The sequence below is a fragment of the Triturus cristatus genome, chromosome 3_2, assembly GCF_964204655.1.
Source record: "Triturus cristatus chromosome 3_2, aTriCri1.1, whole genome shotgun sequence".
NCBI lineage: Eukaryota > Metazoa > Chordata > Amphibia > Caudata > Salamandridae > Triturus > Triturus cristatus.
This window is the reverse complement of record NC_140584.1, coordinates 135,421,367-135,441,034: the sequence shown is the minus strand read 5'-3', so window position 1 is coordinate 135,441,034 and position 19,668 is coordinate 135,421,367. Positions and strand designations below refer to the sequence as shown.

Here is a 19,668-nt window from a genome sequence, read left to right as displayed (position 1 = left end):
CGTATTGACTACTTACCATACTTTACAAAAGGAAGCAATGACAAAATTGTGATCCCTGCAAGGTTGCCCACTCAAACCTTAGTACATACACTCCACATTTAAGATTTGGCACGAGAAACTGTGATGAAAAGCTCTGAGGTTGTGAGTTGCCACGTTACACCAGCATTGCTGTCTGAATATGAAGGATAGGGGTGTTCTACCAGTGGGTTGGCCACTCTGAGAGGTGGCCTGTCACAGCTCTCCTTGGCAGCATTGGAGATCACAGCAAATGAATTTATAAGACAAATGCAGTCTTTGTTCATGGGTGTCCAAGGTAGTGCCAAAAGGGCCAGATTCATGCAAGATTCTCAGGATAACCTCTAGGTACAATTTCAATTTAGAGTCAGTGGGCCCGATTCACAGAAGTAATCTGAGACAAAATCCTAAACGTACTAGTTTTGGTATTCACAGAAGGCATTTAGTAGTAGTAAAGTTAGGATTTTGTCTTAAGTCTGTATTAAGTCTGTCCTAAATTTGTCTTAAGTTTGTCTTAAGTTTATCTTAAGTTTGTCTTAAGTTTCTCTTAAGTTTGTCTTAAGTCTGTCTTAAGTTTGTCTTAAGTCTGTCTTAAGTTTGTCTTAAGTCTGTCTTAAGTTTGTCTTAAGTTTGTCTTAAGTCTGTCTTAAGTCTGTCTTAAGTCTGTCTTAATGTCTTAAGTCAAACTTAAGTCAAACTTAAGACAAAATCCTAACTTTACTACTACTAAATGCCTTCTGTGAATACCAAAAGTAGTAAGTTTAGGATTGTGTCTCAGATTAGTTCTGTGAATTGGCCCCATAGTCTGTAATTTGCATTTTATTAACATATAATGAAAGTCTGCCATGGAACACAATCTGGACATACGCTGGACACCCTGGCCTACGTGTCACACTCAAAAGCAAGAGTGTCTAAGCTGATGTTTGACAGCATTTTCTTTATCGACCAAGGACGCTCATAAAACAGGTTGTTAAAAAAACTAAGCCCTGCAGTGCTTTGTAGAAGCCGTGCCCCGTTCTGACGCAGATATGCAAAACTCTGACGTGGGAAGCTACATTCCATCCATGCCCAGCGGCTGCAGCTTCAGGAACTTAAAATCTAGTAACTAACACTTCTGATTTTTAAATGCCACTGTAAGCGCCATAACAGGCAAGATGGCAGTCGAATTAGGCATCACATGGTGACGTATGATGCGACCCGCAGTTCATTGGCTGGAATCCTGGCAGAGCAAACTTAGTCTTCCACCCTTACAAAATCACTCAATAGACTGGCATTAAATTAGGTCATTTCAACATTTAGACAGGGCAAAAACTGTCCTATTATCGCGACATAAACTATTTCAACGTGACTTACAGAAATACACAGCTTCTCTAACACTTTTGCTTCTGAGTCAGTAGACGCCCTATATTGTTTTATTTATATTTGCCATGAGATCGCCCTTTTAGCAGAGAAATATTTAATATGGTGATCCACCACATGCCAGATGATCAGATGTACAGCACTGAAGTGGGCTTGGAGATGCTAATGTTCTCATTTTGATTCATTCGCTCGTGTATTTAAATCCGTATATAATAATAATAATAATAGATTATTCAGAGCATATGATCGTTACAAAGTATACATTAAGCAAATTCGTTCCTGACCCTTAAAAGGATCATTAAACATTCAAAACTGAACCTCTTTAGAAAACGAGCAAGAAATTTGAAACATCTTAAAAAGATAATCCTTTCAGACTTTCAGTTAACTCTCTCAAAAGCACAGAAACTCTGTTTTAAACAGACCAGCTCTTACCACGGAGGTGTAAAACCTACGTTTAAAAGAGAATCCAGTTCTAGGCTAGATTTTCAGATCAACCAATAAGCAGGTAAATTGGGCCCTTTACGATTCCTGGTGCATACCTGTAATCTTTTGAGGATATGGTGAAACTCTGACGTGGTCCTACCCAGTCCTCATATGAGTTTCCATTTTCTTTACTCACTCACAAAAGGAGGACAACAAAATACAAATCAGGGGTGTCCAACATAAGTCCAGGAAGGTTGGATCCATTCCAGAGTACGAGGATATGGACATAAAATAAGTTTACCTATAACTAATCCTACAATTGGCAGAGTCAGTGATATTCTGAAACTCTGGCATGGATTTGCCTTCTTGAACCATTGTTGGGCAGTGCTTGTAAGTTCAGAGTGCAAAATGGGGTGGAGGGTTGGATGTCTACTGGCTTAGTGGGAACTCAGTAGATATAGGATTGCCTGTAGAGACAAGATAAATTCAAGAAAAGATTTGTGGTTGCTTTCAAGATCTACTGCGTTCTCTGACCTTAACGTGCATGTGGTTGTCCAGCAGGATGTTTCCAGGTTTCAGATCCATATGCAGGAGGGGCGGATTCATGCTGTGAAGGAAATTCATGCCCAGGGCCGTCTCATTGATAATGCGGAACTTCAACTGCCAGCTCATGATGTGAGTGGGCAGCAGGGACTCCAGGGACCCGTTTTCCATGTACTCCATCACGATGCCTAGCGGGCTCTCGCAAATTCCATAGATGGACACGATGTACTGGAATTTGATCTTCTCCATCTTGCTGGCTTCCTCGATCAGGCTGTTGATTCCAGAGCTGCAAAGCATGAATGGTGGTTAGGATAGGAAGCTGGAAAGCATGATTGACAGGTGGGAAAGGAATCTGCAAAGTATAAATGACGGTCAGCGTAGGAGGCTGTAAAGCATGATTGGCAGGAAGTGGCAAAGTATGAGTGGTGGCTAAGACAGGAAGCTGCAGAACATGATTGGCAGGTAGGACAGGAAGTGGGGAATGATGACCGGAGGTTAGGTTAGGAAACTGCAAAGTATGATTGGCAGGTGGGACAGGAAGCTGCAAAGCATGATTGAAAGGTAGGGCAGGAAGCTGCACAGCATGATTGAAAGGTGGGACAGGAAGCTGCAAAGTATGAATGGTGGTTAGAATAGGAAGTGGCAAAGCATGAATTTTGGTTAGCATGGGAGGCTACTAAGCATGATTGGCAGGTAGGGCAGGAAGTGGCAAAGTACGAATGGTGGCTAAGACAGGAAGTGGCAAAGCATGAATGGTGGTTAGGATAGGAAGCGGCAAAGCATGATTGACAGGTAGGGAAGGAGGCGGCAAAGTATGAATGATGGCTAGAACAGAAAGCTGCAGAACATGATCGGCACGTAGGACAGGAAGCTGCAAAGCATGAACGGTGGTTAGAGCAGGGAAGCTGAAAACCATGACTGGCAGTTAGAATAAGAAGCTGCCACACATGGCTGGCTCTTTGTTGGGACAGGCAGTTCTGCTGCATCCAAAGGTATGAATACATGATGGTCCAAGAGAGAAAAACAAGAAAGTGAAGGCTATAATGATTGAATGAATCGCAGACAATTGTATTTACCATCAATTGCAGTAGGAAAATGAATATATCAAAATAAAAAGGTGCAATGAGTTGAATAGAGGGGACAAAAAGCCATCAGATGCAGAAGTGCCAGGCACAGACCTTGCACTATCTTGTGCTTTGAATGGAAATATAAAACTGCAGGTACTCAGTATTTAGAGTACCTGTTTGCTCCTGAAAAGTGCAGGTACTCTCCCTTTAAACGTATTGCAGCAGTGCTGACAAGTTCAGATACTCTCTTTCTGATATTAAAGAAGTGCAGGTACGTACTCAAGCACCTGCCCTATTTCGTTTGACGGTGATCCAGTCAACTGGCTGAAATAACGCCTGGGCCCAGATTTACAAAGATGTCAACGCAACACAGTGCAGCAACCAAAGTTGCTATGCTGCCTTGCATGATAGAGAGAGAGCAAAAAGTGCCCTATCTACAAAGATATGGTACTCTCCTGCTCTCTCTCTAGTGCTGGCATCCAAACAGGCTGCCTAGCGCCTCACAACCACCACTGCACCATAGTGCAAATGTGTGTGTCATGTCTACCATTTGCCTAGACAAACTTTACAACTTTTCCCTTAGAGGATGTGCGCTGTACAGTACAGCACACGTGCAAAGACAAAAAAGTTTGGAAAAATAAAATAATTGTAACTTTTTTTATAAGCCTACCTCAAAGAGCCACTATTTTTTGCGAAAAACCCCATCTACTATTCTTAGTAAATAGGGCTTTGCATCAAACATCATGTGTGGTTGCATGGGGACGTCCATGTCTCACCCATGGAACACCCACTTGACGCAAAGTAATGCAAAGCAGCACAAAGGTCCGCTTCATGTTACTTTCGAGCAACTTTCCAGCAAAAAATATATTTTGCGCTGAAAAGTAAATTCAAAATAAACTTTTTGCAGCAGCTTGCCTCACAAATCTACCCCCTGATGTTGTATAATAACCATGCGTGCTGTCCCTAGGGCTATGTGCTAATGTAGAATGCAAAAATTATGAAATACCTTAATGAAGGAAATTGTAAATAAGAATGTGCTTTACATCTCTTTTACAAGCAAGCAATTAAGAAAACATCATGGAAAATACCAGAATGAAGAAGATCCCTGGCAACAACAAGAAAACTTTGTTCAAACATACCCACCCCCGTCTCCTATCCCAAACACCTAATGCTAAATTCTGACCCTTACACTAGTAGAGCCCCTACTATATAACACCGGGTAGAGGAGGTCTCTAGGAAGGCTTCAATGAAAACCCGAGAGCTAAATATGCATTGTCCAACGCACCCTATTCACCACATTTCTCCCAACTAAGCATCTGTCAGCATGTGCCTAGAAAAATTCCCATCATTAGACTCCAAGGCTGATATCATCATCTGGGTTTAGTTTTATCACCTTCTTACCCGCACCAATTATAGGAAAAACTTCCCAAGGTGTCGGGTTGTGGTGACGTCGGTAACCCAGGCATCCGAGGCCGCAACCAGAGGTCCTGGTTGCGGCCTCGGATGCCTGGGTTACCGACGGACAGAGCGGTGCCCCACGCCCTGTGCAGCAACAAGGTGAGGTGAGGCTAGCATCCCAGTAGCACGGGATGCATCTATTTCCTGTGACACAACAAAAGGATGCACAGGACGCAGTAGGTTGTATTGTTTCAACCACTCAAGGTTGTGTTTCTCACTTTATTTTCACATAATTTTGCAGTAGTATCAATCCTGGGTCCTGACGAATGCCTCGACCATAGTCTGGTCATTGGAGGCAGAAACATGTAGACCATTTTTTCTATCTATAGGATTGGGGCTTATTCTGTTAAAAGCCCTTACACTGAGGTATTTTTAATCTTGGCACGATGTTAGTTTCAATAAAGTTTTAATATAGCATTGTAGCCATTTTTATCTGATCACTGTATCACAACAATAATAAATCTATGCACTGCAACCCATCATTTATAACCACCTTAAAACCATCTGTGCATCTGGAAGTACATGTTGATATTAAGGGTCACCACAACCCGACACCTTGGGAAGTTTTTCCTATAATTGGTGCGGGTAAGAAGGTGATAAAACTAAACCCAGATGGTGATATCAGCCTTGGAGGCTAATGATGGGAATCTTTCTAGGCACATGCTGACAGATGCTTAGTTGGGAGAAATGTGGTGAATAGGGTGCGTTGGACAATGCATATTTAGCTCTCGGGTTTTCATTGAAACCTTCCTAGAGACCTCCTCTACCCGGTGTTATATAATTGAGGAAAAGGGGATAAGGTAGAATTAGGTCTTTAAATATTGTAGTCCCCAAGACCCTAATTAAAAGAAGTTGTTTGTTTGAGCCCCTACTATAACCACAGTACTAAACCTAAACATACGCAGACATTTTCACTAATCGCAACCCTAAATCCTACATAATCTTGAACGGACTACTCTGCATAATTTAAATCACAGGCTTAACATTTAACACAGCCCCTGTTAACAACTGGACCCTCTTGCTCCAATGGAGATTAGTGAAGAGAGACCTAGTAGGACTTTTAATTAAATAGTTGATGTTCAGACATGTAGTGAGTGATCTGCAGTTTGAGTGTTTGTATCACTGAAAGGCCAATTTAGCCTTTTATTCTTCCTAGGTGGGTAAACTTTGTGCTATAAAATTTGTAACAAGTGGCAGAGGTGTCCCATGAAGAGCTATATATGAACAAGTTATTACTGTTATTATTTCCTCTCTAGCATTTGATGTTGCTCTTCCTGCTGCTGCCAAAGCCCTCCCATGCCACTCAGCACCGGTTCTTCCATAAATTAAGCTGACATCGCAGTTTAAGGCACCATCTCTGGGTGTCACCAAATTACAACAAAAAAAAGGAAATCCTCAAGAATTAGCTTTTTAAAAGGTACGTGGAGCACCCCAACTCCAAAATGTTATTTTGCCTTGTACATGGAACATTATTGCTCCTCTTCTGTCCACTGTGCAAACACTATCCATTCTGCGGCACTTATAATTAAAATGCAACAAGCTGGCGGACACTTCATGCTGCCTTTGCAAAACAAATCTCTTTTCCATTTTTACACCTTGGATTTTGCCCATCGTCCTACTGGTTTACAGTATTATTTCAAGATTACTTCAGACTCCACGAATTCCTGGCGCGTGCTTTCAAACTACTTTTGTTTGTGTCACCGTATCCTGAACTCCGCCTTCCTGGTTATTATGAAACGAAGTGGCACGTCAACACCTTCTTTAACTATGGTATGTTACACTGTTGGGTTTGTTGATCAACCTAACTCTATTTTTGTCTGGAGTGTAGCCATGCTCCCTAAATTAGGCCGCGTTTCCCAATTGATGCTGAGATGATAATGATGGCACGCGCTCACACACTCACATACACGCATACATCCGCCCTCCTGTGTCACATACACCCGCCTTCCCTCATCTGTCTTTAAGAGCATCACTCACTGTGTTCAATGAAGGAGGTATGCACTATTCTTGGCTTGGATCCACACTTGAGAGCGGCCTATGGAAACCCCAGTATTTCCCTCACCCACCTTACTGTTACCAGAGGAAATAACAGGTCCAGCAGAGGAAATGTCCCAGTGGCATACCGGCGATGCAGCGCGTGCAAGGTAAATTGTTTTCTTCATTTATTTACTTACTTTACTCCGTTCTGCCATATGTCGGAGTTCACTACCCAGGGGCGTAACACAGGTCCCCGCATCCCCTCTGGCACGGGGGCCAAGCTCCAGGGGGCCCCCCTCAGCACAATGCTCCGGCCCGGGAGCTCCTGATTGAGCCCCAATGGGCCCCCTCAAATTTCGTTACACCACTGCCACTACCCCTCACCCTGCCCCTTCCCCGGCCCGCTCTACCGCCCTACAGCACTCCCTCCGCAAGCCGCCACTGGGCAGGAGCTATTTAGAAGGATGTGCCAGATCTCATTCATTCAATGAGGTGATTCTCCCTTTGCCCAGGTCTTTAAGTGGGCCGGAGTTCTAGAAAATAGGTGATGAGACGGCTCCCTATCGGGCTTTCATTTTTGCCCTCACCCTGGGTGAGAAAAAAACTTAACTCTGCCGCAGTACCACCCTTCATTTTTTTTCCCCAGAGTTTTATATAGCTCAAACTTGACCCGAATCGGGTATCAGAGCGCTTTACATAGCACCAGTTGCATTACATGAGGACACATTCATTTTTTTTCTTCTTCTTTTTCATTGCCTGTGATGTAACTTCAAAGAGACTGGTTGTAGTTCTTTCACAGACTCATCATTTTAGAATGGAAGCATTTTCAATATTATATACAACGAAGCTATAGTTGTTGATTTTTTTATTTTATGCAGCAAACTGCCATTGACAATTGTACTGGCTTGTTGTAGGTGTTATGTTCCTTGTTGTATCATATATCTGGATGCAATGACAGAAGCAGCAAAATAGTAGCCGGGTGGCATACTATGGTAAGCACAAATTCTTAGCTTAAGTGTTTTAAGCCACGCCCTCAATTACTTCGACCACGCCCCTTTGAGAGACACCATCGCCGCTAGACAACTGCTTGACCTAAATAGAGGACACCATTTTCGATAACTTACGTAAACAGATGACTAACACCGTTTGCATCATAAGAAGGGTGGTTTGCCACACATTGCAGAGAAGCAGCAACGTTATATATATGCGGATAGCAACATTTAGAGAATCTCAACCCCATTAAAACAGAGGCATTCGTGTTTAAACTAGCCTGAGGGAAATTTGCGTAATTTCCTTTTTGGAAATTCCATGATATTCCACACACATTTGGTGACATTATGCCAAAGGCTGATCTAGCACTGTGCACTATTGTGGCACAAAATGCATCCTCACATATACTTTGAATGTAAGGACACATTTTGTGCAAAAAAGTGCAAAATCATATGCGATGAGAACAGACACTTGTGTTTTGTTAATTCGGGTTTCTGTGCTCCCAGATTTGATCTCAAACGAATTACGCAACGTGGCGTCTTTGCGAAATCATAGGCATTTTTGGTAACCAGCATAAGACAACCTGCCAGAAATGACGTGAGGTTATGTCAGCCTAATCTATATTTCGACTAGCCCTAGTTTACGCCATATGTGGACAACTTGTCCTGTGAGTTTTGTCTGTGAACCACTGACCCCAGTCCTACATTGGTTAAATGAAGTTGTAATGTGGGAATTAAGGTGGACTGTGGTCTGTGACTGCAACAGAGGGATAACTTTTACTGCTTAGACTCTGGGGTCAAGGCATAGGAGAAACCTACTGCTGCACCCTTGATCTGGTTGTCTTATACCAGGCTTCTCCAACGAGCAGCTCGTGAGCCACTGGTAGCTCTCCAGCTACCTGTAAGTAGCTCTCCTGTGTGCAGCCAAGCCTACTCAACTGGTTAAATTAATATATGTATGACAAAACTGTGCATTCCAAGATGAAAATGTGTGCCTTTTTGGATCTCATAAGCTGATGTTAGGAGAAAAATGGCAGAATTTCTGAAATATATTTAAAGCTGATTTTTGAGTGACAAGTCATGTGGGGAGACGTCTTACTAACATTTTTACTTTTGTGCCGGGGGCACTTCACCTGTGGCTGGCATGTATCACTGACACGGAAGCATTGCAAATTGACAGAGCATTTTTTACATTATTATGACAACCCTTACCAATGCACCGAGGTGAGGACGGCTGGTAGTCGCGCATAAGGGGGCCACTACTGCAATCTTGTCTTATGTGGTCACTATTACAACACTAATAATATTAGCAGCTTGTGATGCGTTTTGTTGAGCATAAGTAGCTCTTCTTAGACAAAAGGGTGGAGACCCTGTTTTATACTGCCCAACAAGGGGGCAAGGGACTCCTTTGTTTCTTTATGATCCACGGCACTCATCCAACATCACTGGCCTGCATGCACTGATTTTGATATGCCAGCTTCTACCAGTTCCGCATTTTATTAAAACTGCTCACCTTCTTTTCACACGCCCTTATAGTGAATGGTGCCAGCTCTAAATTTCTTTGAAAATAAATTACTGTTACAGAATATATTTCAGACTGCTAAAAATCGAATTGCGTGATTACAGTGTATTCAAAAGGCGTGAGCTCGTAGTCTGCTGCGTCAACAATAGAATCAGCATATTTTACCCGCCCTTCAACCACTGCACTGGCTTCCAGTGGAGGTGCACAATCAGTTTTAAGCCATGTGTATTCACGGGCACTAAAATTAATGGTGCTTGAGAGGGTGGGGGTCTGCAGCATCTCCAAAATACCCATGCTGAAGTTCAGAAGGTGAATGAACAATAAAAATGCCTTTAAATGTTGTTTTAAATTTGAAGTGGAACATATGCAGAGGTCAAATGTCTTCTGACAATATGCTATTATTCTTTTAACATGGAGATGCTTTCTTTATATAACTGTCAACTGAGACTATCTGACAATGCATCTGGGGTACAGGGAGTGTGAAAGGGAAGGCAGTAGGCTGTCAGTTTTTATTTTCTGACACGTAATAAAATTCAAATACCTGTAAATGAACTGTGCAAATAATTCAAAATATTTCAGCAGTTAGGAAATGACATATGAAGTAAAAATGTTGTAATTCTGAAGTGTGATGAACAAAAATATTTTAAAAGGTTTAAAACAATGCTGCACGCTCCCCTCCCCTTAAAATAATAATGTGTCACCCCTTAGCCCTGACCCACCTAAAGGGGGTGGGGTTTGGGAAAAGCGGGACTCCAGCATGAGAACCATAAATCTGAGGTGTTGATAAAAAAAATGCACTTTTTAGCACATGGAGGACCCCCAGACCAGCCCATTGGGGGCAGGGTATCTCTACTCTGCCCCCTTATATCTCTATTTTTCAGTGGTGGCAGCCAATCAGATCTTATCTGAAGATCTGTTGGCTTCGTGGATCATCTGCGTTGTGAAATATCTATATTATGAGCCTCAATTTCTCAAAAATCTACTGAATGGATTTACACTAAATCTCAAAAAGCATGCTTTCTGGACAAGATATAGCTTTCGACCCCATTTAGTGTAATTCCGTAATTTGTCTATGGAAAAATGAATAGGGGAGAACACGTTTTGGGACACCCCTTTCTCTCGGCCCCCACTCAACAGATCACCCTGAAACTTTCCAGGCAGGGGCTGAGTCGGATAAGATATTTTGGGAAAGTTCTGTAAAGATTCATCAAATGGCATCATAAGGAAACCCAAAAATTATTTTCCTATGGAAACTTGGCCAGGGCGTTTACTTACCTTAATGAAATGAAATGAAATATTTATAAAGCGCACGGATACTCACACGGAGTGTCCCGGTGCTAATCTCGTGGCAGAAGACCTCTGCCTATACTAACCCCGCCCGTAGTTACTGTTGGGACAGCCATGTTTTCAGTTGTTTCCTGAAAGACAGCAAGTCCTGTGCTTGCCTCAAATATAGGGGTAATTCATTCCATAAACGCGCAGCATGCACCTGAAAAGACCTTCCTCCAATCCGGGATTTTATGAATTTAGGAATCACCATGAGAGATTGCTTAGAGGATCTAAGGACCCGTCGTGGCTGGTAACATTGGATCCTGTTCCTCAGGTACACAGCACCCGTATGGTGGAAAGCCCGATAGGCAAGGACTAAGGCCTTAAACTGGACCCTTTCCCTCACCGGGAGCCAGGAGGGGTGACATACGAGTTCTGGTGCTTACCCTAAGAATAGCTCTGGCCGCAGCGTTCTGCACAACCTGCAGCCGATTGAGCAGATACTCAGGCAGCCCCAGATACAGGATGTTCACATAGTCCAGCCTTGATGTAATCAAGGCTTGCACCACAATCTTACGGGATTCTAACGGTAGGAGAGGAAGGAAGTTCTTTACCATTCTTATCAAGCTGAAACAGGTGTCAGCGACCGATTGAATTTGGGCCTTCATCGTAAGGCTCGAGCCTAGCTTAACTCCTAGATTTTTTACCATGCTGACTGGGGTCAAAGGAGGAGACATATCACTGGGCCACCATTCAGTCCAGTTCTAGTTAGGGGAGCAACCGAAAAACATGATTTCCGATTTTTCCGAGTTACATTTCACTTGGTTCCATCGTAGCCACGCGAAGACCTCAGTAAGACATTCTTTTATCTCCTGTCCGCGAAAGCACGCTCCTTTATCACAAGTGAACAGGAGTTGCGTATCGTATAGTATACTTAGCATGAGGTAATAAAGTAATATGTGGAAAATGTATCTGTGTGGTAAAGGCATACGTGGTAAAGGTTGTGTGCTAAAGGCATGCGTAGTTAAGGCATGGGCACTAACGTCCTAAATTCGAATTGGAAGGTAGGTTCCCAATGGTACTTCCATTTTTTTTTAGGATTCCCATTTGTGACAATGTGAAAGATTTTTCACATGCATCATTTTTCATCTTGTAAAACTACACAGGGTAAAATATCATCACCTTTTTTGCAGTTAAACACTGTTTTGTTTTAGAAGAAAAAAAATTCTGTTGAGAAATTTGTCCCACCCCACCAATTTTGGGGATGTTGCAGTCCCCTTCCTATCCTAAATGAGGATTTACTCCTGTCATTGGCGGGAGTATGTCTCATATCACATGCAGAATCTAAATTCAAAGAGGAGTGTGAGAACACCGAAACCCACACTTGTGGGTGTTCCCAGTTTAACAAGGAACCCACGCCTGCCTGGACCCGCCATTCCACACCACTTGTTTTGGATTTTACTCACATGCAATGATGCGTCAGCCTATGGTGATATTTTGCATGAGTAAGGAGATGTGAGTGCGTGGCCACCTGTTTGGAAACTGGCTAGTGGGACCTCGTGTTCTGCTTGCATTCACAAAGGGCCCTGTGGCTAAGTCTCATGGTGTGTGGCTCAGTCAGACACTATGGAGGGGGAGGGGAGCTGCTGCTGAGTAATCAATCACACATCCAAGTTGAGAATTCCTGAGCATTAGCCAACCGGCTGAGCTGGTTTCAGGGGAGGCCTCTGAAGTTCAGTCACAAACACAATAACGTCACGCAGGAAGAATGCACACGGACTATGCGTCAAAGGGTGAGTCCAGAGAGAGTCCAGTGCAGCTTGGCAGGCCACGCTTCATGCAGATTAGCATTTTCTTAAACAGGAATGCGAGCAAAACTTACAACCACGAAAAAGAAAACCAGGCTTTCAGTCAGAGTTTGCACACAGCTGTTGTGTGCACACGACCAATGCACTCGGCCGTTGCCCATATAGTGCAAGGTTCAGCGCACAGCGTTTGCGGACTCCTCGTGTTGAGAAATCCCAGTGTGCATGGTCTTCACACTGTACAGTGGGGACTGAGGCCACATGAGTCCCCACATAACAGAAGCCTCAGTGTACTGCAGTCGGACTGAGAGGCCACAGCTGAGCACAGGGTGTGTGACCTTTGTCCAGAACCTACAGCCAGCCCCCTGCACACAGCATTTGGCCATGCATATTCACGAGGGCTTGAGCACAGAGCATGTGCACTCCAGGTTTGGTGGAGGGCCTGGCCACTATGTACCTGACCCTTGTGGGGATCCAAGGCCCTGTTTACTATGCTCAGAGTAGGGTGGGCGCAGATTGGAAGACAGACTCTGGATTCATAATCTATTTGGTGAGGAGTAAGGACTTAGTCTTATACTTTCATGGGTGTTCCACCTTCTGTGTGGAGGCCGCTCTAACTGCTTAGAGATTTTATATCAAGCTTTACTGATGTTGGTCTGGATTTATACTGACTTGGCCATCTATAGTGATTGCACCAATGATCAGGTGCTGCGTGGCGAAATCAGCGATCCTGTTACCCATGATATCAGGTGTGAGGTCATGAGAAGTGCATTGTGGGTGAGTTATAGTTGCATTGCTAAACAAACTAGCAATCTTCTGCGCTTTTTAAGTAGGAACCATCATTTCCCTTCAAATTAAGTTTTTAAGGAATTTCTATATTTCTGTCTTATTTTTTGACTTCTGAGTACTTAACCATGATACTTAACCATCACTTTCTTTTAGTAAAGAGTTTTCAGTGAATTATTTGCGATTGTAATGACATACATTGTCCCTTTCAGGAAGTAAGTAACTGCTGTGCATATGTTCTTGTAATGTGAAGCTGTGGCTGTGTTCTTAACCTATGTATATGGAACAGCACTCTCTGCACATCTTTGAACTGTAAGCTGCCGGGCTTGTGCAAATCCCGGTATTACAATTGATTGGGTGGTCCCAGGGCACATAGGGTCTACTGGGCACCAATTGGGGGCCTTTTCCACTAATGTTCCAGTTATGTCCTACTGTTTTATGTGAGAGTGTATTTCATGCTGAGAAGGATATTTACTAGACGAGGGCGGAGCGCGATGTTATGCCAAAATTGGCAACACTGCGCTCCGCCAGTTTCAAAACGCAGGGATTCACTGTATTTACAAGAATGCAGCGCAGCCCTGCCTTTCCCCTTGTGTTGGCTCTAAAGAAGCTGCCTAGCACCAGCGCGGGCAGCCATGTTGCACGGGTGCCTGCGCTGCAGGGGTGTTTATTTATGTGCAGGAAGGGATACCTTCCTGCACATAAACAATCTTTAAAGGCAATTTGCTGTTTTTATGTGTGCTGCAAAAGGCAGCACACGTGGAAAGAGCAAAATACAAGGAGAAATTAAACAATTCTCCTTGCATCGCCTGCTTAAGACCAGGGTTTCCATAGCAATATTTCTGGTGCTGCCCCATACCTTGTAAATCTGAGATAGCATCAAAAGCAAAGGGTGTTGCAGTGGAACGCGCACAGCAACACCCATTGCACGCCCCTTTCACGCTAATAGGGGCATTATTTACAAGGCGGCATTAAGCCACAAAAAGTTTCTTAACGCTGCCTTGTAAATAAGGTGAAGGACTTAATGTCTCCAGAACATTGAAAAAAGCGACGTTCTGGTGGCGTTAACTGCTTATAAATATGCCGCTGAGTTTCTTCTGTCTTAGGAGAGCCTAACTGCTTCTCCTAGTGGGAGACATTATGCGGCTAGTGATGCGACTGTATAATATTCTTATTCTGTGCAAAGGAAAGATGCACTGCAGCTGCCCACCTTCAACCTCTCCTGTGGGGCAAGGTTCCACTGGTGCTGCCAGGGCAGCACCCGTCCTATGCATAAGGGAATCTAGCCAGTCTGCCCACGTTGCTCCATACTGAGACAGTGTGAAGCTTGCAGTGCTGCTGTTTACACTGTGCCACTGTGAGCTTACACTGCTGACGCCTTCACTGTACAAGCTCTTGCCATGTTGTTACCGCTCCTTTTCACTCTCCTTCAACTGTTGAAGTGAACCCTGGGTCACTGTCATTAATAAACTGGTGAGAGGCTTTCCTGACAAGGACAAGGGGCTGCGGGTTGAAGGAACCAAAGCTCTCCACTTGGGGAGGGTGAAAGAAATTAGAATGACAAAGACTGGACAGCACTTGCAAAAGTCAAATAAGAAGGGCACGAAAAAACACAAGAAATGCGAACACTAGGGAAAAAAGAAAGCTACTCCAAGGGAGAGAAAAATACACAAATGGAAAGGAACTAACAAAGAAAAAGGAAGTAAGTGATTGGTAGACAAGCTGGATACTTTGGGTAGTACCTCTTTACAAGTGCGAGATTGATCAGTGATCACAGGTGAGAGATGGGTGCGTGTAAACAGGTTAGAGGATGTTTGGTGCCCCCACTATGAAAGGACACGCGCACACAGCTAAGGAGTGTTGGTTGGTAAATGGGCAACAGCGAGATAGGAGCTTTTACGTTAAAGCTGCCATTTACCCTAAGGTTTCCCAAAATCAATGCTTCAATGTTCTCATCCCCCGGAGGGCTAAATATGTTGTATTGTAATACAATCTTTCCTTTTACTCCTATAGACTACCATAAACAAGTTATTACTATCTATGGGGCATATCAACAAGGGCTTTATCTCTGCTTTTTTGGCTTTAAAAGCCAAAAAAGCAGAGATAAAACTAGCACCCTATCAACAACAGGGTGCTAACATGCAAATTTGCATGTTAGCACCCTTTTACTCTACGCTTCCCCTTGCATCTCTAATGAGATGCAGAGGGGGCGTTCCAGAGTAAAATAATAGGAGAAATGTCGCTAAGCGACATTTCTCCTATTATCAAGAATATCGCTAACCCTGTTAGAGACAAAAAAAGCAGCGCTAACCGCGGTTAACGCTGCTTTTTTACGTCTGGTATTTTTCTCACTTAGCCATGATATCCTATGGAAGGAGGATATCATGGCTAAGTTTGTCTGTCCCTATCAACAATCTAACGTGAGACTATCGCTGGGTTTCCAGCGATAATCTCACGTTAGCCACTTAGCGTGAGGATTTTTATCGCTATTGAGATAAGCGTTGCTAATAGCACGCTATCTCAGCGATAAAAATCAACGCTAGCCGGCGATAATTATCCTCACGCTAAGAGCGCTGAGCGATAATTATCGCCGGTTGTTGTTGATATGCCCCATAGTTCTCCTGCTACCCAGGCCTACTTCTTAAATCCTTTAGAAGACTTCAGTGGCTTCAAAACACCTCCAATAGTTCATTTTTTAGACAAGCATAAAGCTTTTAGGTAATTCAATTAAGAGTAATCTCCTTTATAGAGCCAATAATCTCGAATAGAATAGAATGAACATGCACACTGCTAAGAAAAGCTAAATGCCCACATATTGACAGATGTGAGGTGAAAACAGGTGAGGAGGAATAGCCAACAGCAAGGTGCAAATGAGGTTAGTAGCACGCAGAAATGATGGGGTTATGTGTGTTGTGCCAGTGACCCAGAATTCGCAACTTGTCCAATTGAAGCTCGAGTAGCAAACAGCTGACGGAGGCAAGGTGCATACAGGTGAGAGCGACCAGATGCAAACTTGACAGATGCTATGTAGGTAAAGGTGATATGAGTAGTTATGCACAGTTAAAAGGAGCAAGGTGTACACAGGCAGGAGGGAGCACACGGGTAAGATATGACCTACGGGCACACACATGAAATGGGGCAGTACATGTACACATGTGAAACGTGACTTAATGATAAAAGGTTCCACAGAGCTACGTGCTCAGAGATAAGAGTCTGTACGCACACGTGGCAAATAGTTATGTGTGGACAATTATCAAGACAGTGAGATTCAGCCTTGTGCATATAAAGTTTTAAGATACAAAAAAAATGTTTAATACCTAATAATACAATGCAAATAGGCAATTCAGTTTGGAAAATGCATTATATACATCACTAAAATAATAAGTGTATTGCAGGGAGTCCAACATAGGTCCCAGGCAGATAATACCAGAATTTTATGATAGTAATTGCATTTAACATAGAATTATTCTAAATGTAATTTATATACATAGGCAGGGTAATCCTGAACATCTGGTATAGGAATAACCCCCCCGTAGTCCTACATTGGCTACTTAGACTAGTTGTGAAACAAAAAATTGCCTTTATTTTGCCTTGTAAAAGTAACACAAAACATTTTATAAACTACACAGGTTCTTCACAGAATAGGTACCCAGGTTCCTGGTGCACACAGAGTGGTGACAGAAAAATGGCAAAGGATTAGAAATTATGTGTGAAATGAGTGTCTGCATAATTCTGTACACACTTTTGTACCCGGGGCTTGGTCTGTGCACATATTGACTGGAACATGGAGAGCCTGAAGATGTGTAGGGCTCGTGGTTAGCCCCATCGGTGTGCAGGAAGACGCTCTCAAATGGATTGCATGCTTCCTCACAGGACGCACCCAGAGAATCTGCCTACCACCAATGTTCCCTCTAATTTTCTTTTGGGGTGTGCGGCCATGCAGTGTCTGTGTGCACACTTTTCTGAGCTGTGTGCACAGCAGAATCAGATCAGGAGTCACGATGTGAGTGAGCGTATTGTGCTGCCTCCAAAAAGGGTGTAAGACAGCACCTCTCTAATTTTGGACAAAATGGGAGGAAAGGTGCATGTCTGAAAGTTTTTTTTTAATTAGTGCTAGGACGCAGCCATCGTTGGCAGCATCATATCTCTTTTGTATTTGTTGTTGCAGGTGACGGGGGCAACATGGACAGCGAGAGGTGAAAGCAAGGGCGCATGCACGAAAAAGGACAGTAGTTGGGGCAAGCTACAACACAGACATCTAGAAGAGGGCAGAAGGGGGCAAGTAACAGCACAGAGTGGGAGGAAGCAAGTAACCACTTAGACAGCGAAAGAAAGGTGGGACAATGGACAGGAGGGGGCAAGCTACAACACGGACAATGGGCAGGAGGGGGCAAGCAACAACACAGACAGCAGGAGGGAGGAGAAGTACATGAGGGAGCCAGATGGAAAAGACACCCTCTAGTAGAGTGTTTAAACTTAAAGAAAAAAGTAGCACCAAATAAAATGAGCAGTGGAAGGACACAAGTACTGCATCAATACTCCAGGGGAGGGACAAACACGTGAAGAGGAAGGAAACCTAAGGCAGCTGACCAATAGGGTGCAAGTAAATGAGAGTGGCAATGAAGCCAAACAATGGTAAATAATAAGTGACCTTCAAGCCCATTGTATATAAAACAAAAGATCTTACATTTGCTGTCTTAGGCAAGACCTAAACAAAGAGTAACATTTTCTGGTACGCATATAAAGCACGCCAAAGTCCTTTCACCAGGTTTGCTCTATAAAAATTGGCTAAAGGAAATTGTTTCTAGGTGTGTTAGCTCAAATGGATCAACACATATGAACCAAGACCATAACTCCTAGACTGCACATGGCTGTTAAATGCAAATCCAGCTTTCAGCATATTAACCCCTTCGGTGCTCATGACGGAACGGTTCCGTCATGAGCCACGGTTGAGCTGTGCTCATGACGGAACCGTTCCGTCATGACCACGCCCGCGCAGGAAAAGATCAGCACAGCAGGGGAATCCGTCCAGCATGGAAGGGGTTAATGGGATCCACAGGAATTGGAAATGGTGGTCATTGAAGCCAGAAAGGACGAACAAGAACAAGGGCCAGATATGCAAAGGCATTTTGCATTCACAAAAGGTCTGATTTGCAATATTGGGCTGTTTACACCCTTAAACATTGCCTTTTGGTATGTAATTGGTTGCATAAATATTGGTCACAATGTGCAACCAGTATTTTGCGATCGGAGCTACATACATCTGGACCAAGATCTTTAGTAAAATTACTTTTTTGGTGCAATTTTGCTGCCATCACTTGTGCCTAGCGCAGTGTTCCCAAACATTTTAGAACAATGACCCACTTTTCAATACGACCAACATTTGCGGCTCACCTAGCCTTAATGAACATAAGGCGGGCGATTTTTTAATGTAACTAAAGCATGGTGTGTTAGCTCATTGTCATTTACAGCATTTTTCCATTGAAATGTGTGGAAATCGGGTTTCAGTCAATAATTATTATTTGTGCAACACAGACTAAAGGGTCTTGACTTGTTCCACCCCCATTAACATCGTTTTTTGAATCACCCATCAGAATTATACAGAAAAGTGTTTTATTTTCGCTTTTCTAACTGCAGAATTTATACTGTTTATTTACAGGTATTCACATTTTGCGGTGTGCTATGAAAAAAATGCCACCCTACAGCCTTTCCTATTTTCACACTTCATGTACCCCAGCAAGACTGGCCCATCATTAACTTTACTTTTCTTTCCCCAACTGCAAACAGAGATTTTTATAAACACCAGTTGTGTAAAAAAACACACATAAGCAGAGGAAGACAGAGTCTGAGTTTTGACCTATGTCATTGAAGCACAGCAAACATTATAAAATTAAAACAGAATTTAAAGTCATTTTTATTTATAGCTTGGACATACCACCTCAAATCAAAGGTTTGGAAAACATTAGCCTAACACTAAAATTAAAGTATGTAGAAAGGTAGAAACAAAATATTGCCTATGATGAAAAAGAAAAAGATGTCCCTTTCTGTAATGCATATATACTTTAGATTTGAAGTGCTCTCCTTATTCGATTCTGTAACACAACAGTTGCAGGCCACAGTAAACTGCCTCTAAAAGGTTAAATGTGATTCGTTCTGCTGTGATTTAACTAAAGGGATCCAGTTACACTCCGGCCCTGTTCTTCTTATTGCTGGCACCCGTGTCTTTGTTCTTTTTCAGATGCGTGTTGATTCTCGGATGCCTGTAAAGAGCTGTCCAACTGAAAAGAAGGATCCTTTGTAATGCGTGCTCTAGAGGACGCCCTGCGCGGGGATAACTGACAATATGCACGGCCGCCAAGACGTGCACTCTAGAGGGAACAGTGCCTACCACCTTTCACCACCGAACCCAAGAACATCATCTGTGGCATCCCGAAAAAGTCTTCTCTCAGTTCCAG

At 43.2% G+C, this 19,668-nt stretch overlaps 1 protein-coding gene across 2 annotated transcripts in view; it reads right to left on the bottom strand.

Moving 5' to 3' along the window:
• Positions 1-19,668, bottom strand: part of ANKK1 (ankyrin repeat and kinase domain containing 1) — a 238,602-nt gene that overhangs the window by 148,497 nt on the left and 70,437 nt on the right. The window contains exon 2 of one of the 2 annotated variants that reach the window (XM_085647356.1): positions 2,332-2,626. The exons of the other annotated variant lie outside the window; for it this stretch is intronic. Within the exon in view, the coding sequence (XP_085503482.1) occupies positions 2,332-2,626 (295 nt within the window). The remainder of the gene's footprint in view (positions 1-2,331; positions 2,627-19,668) is intronic. 2 annotated transcript variants of the gene reach the window in all.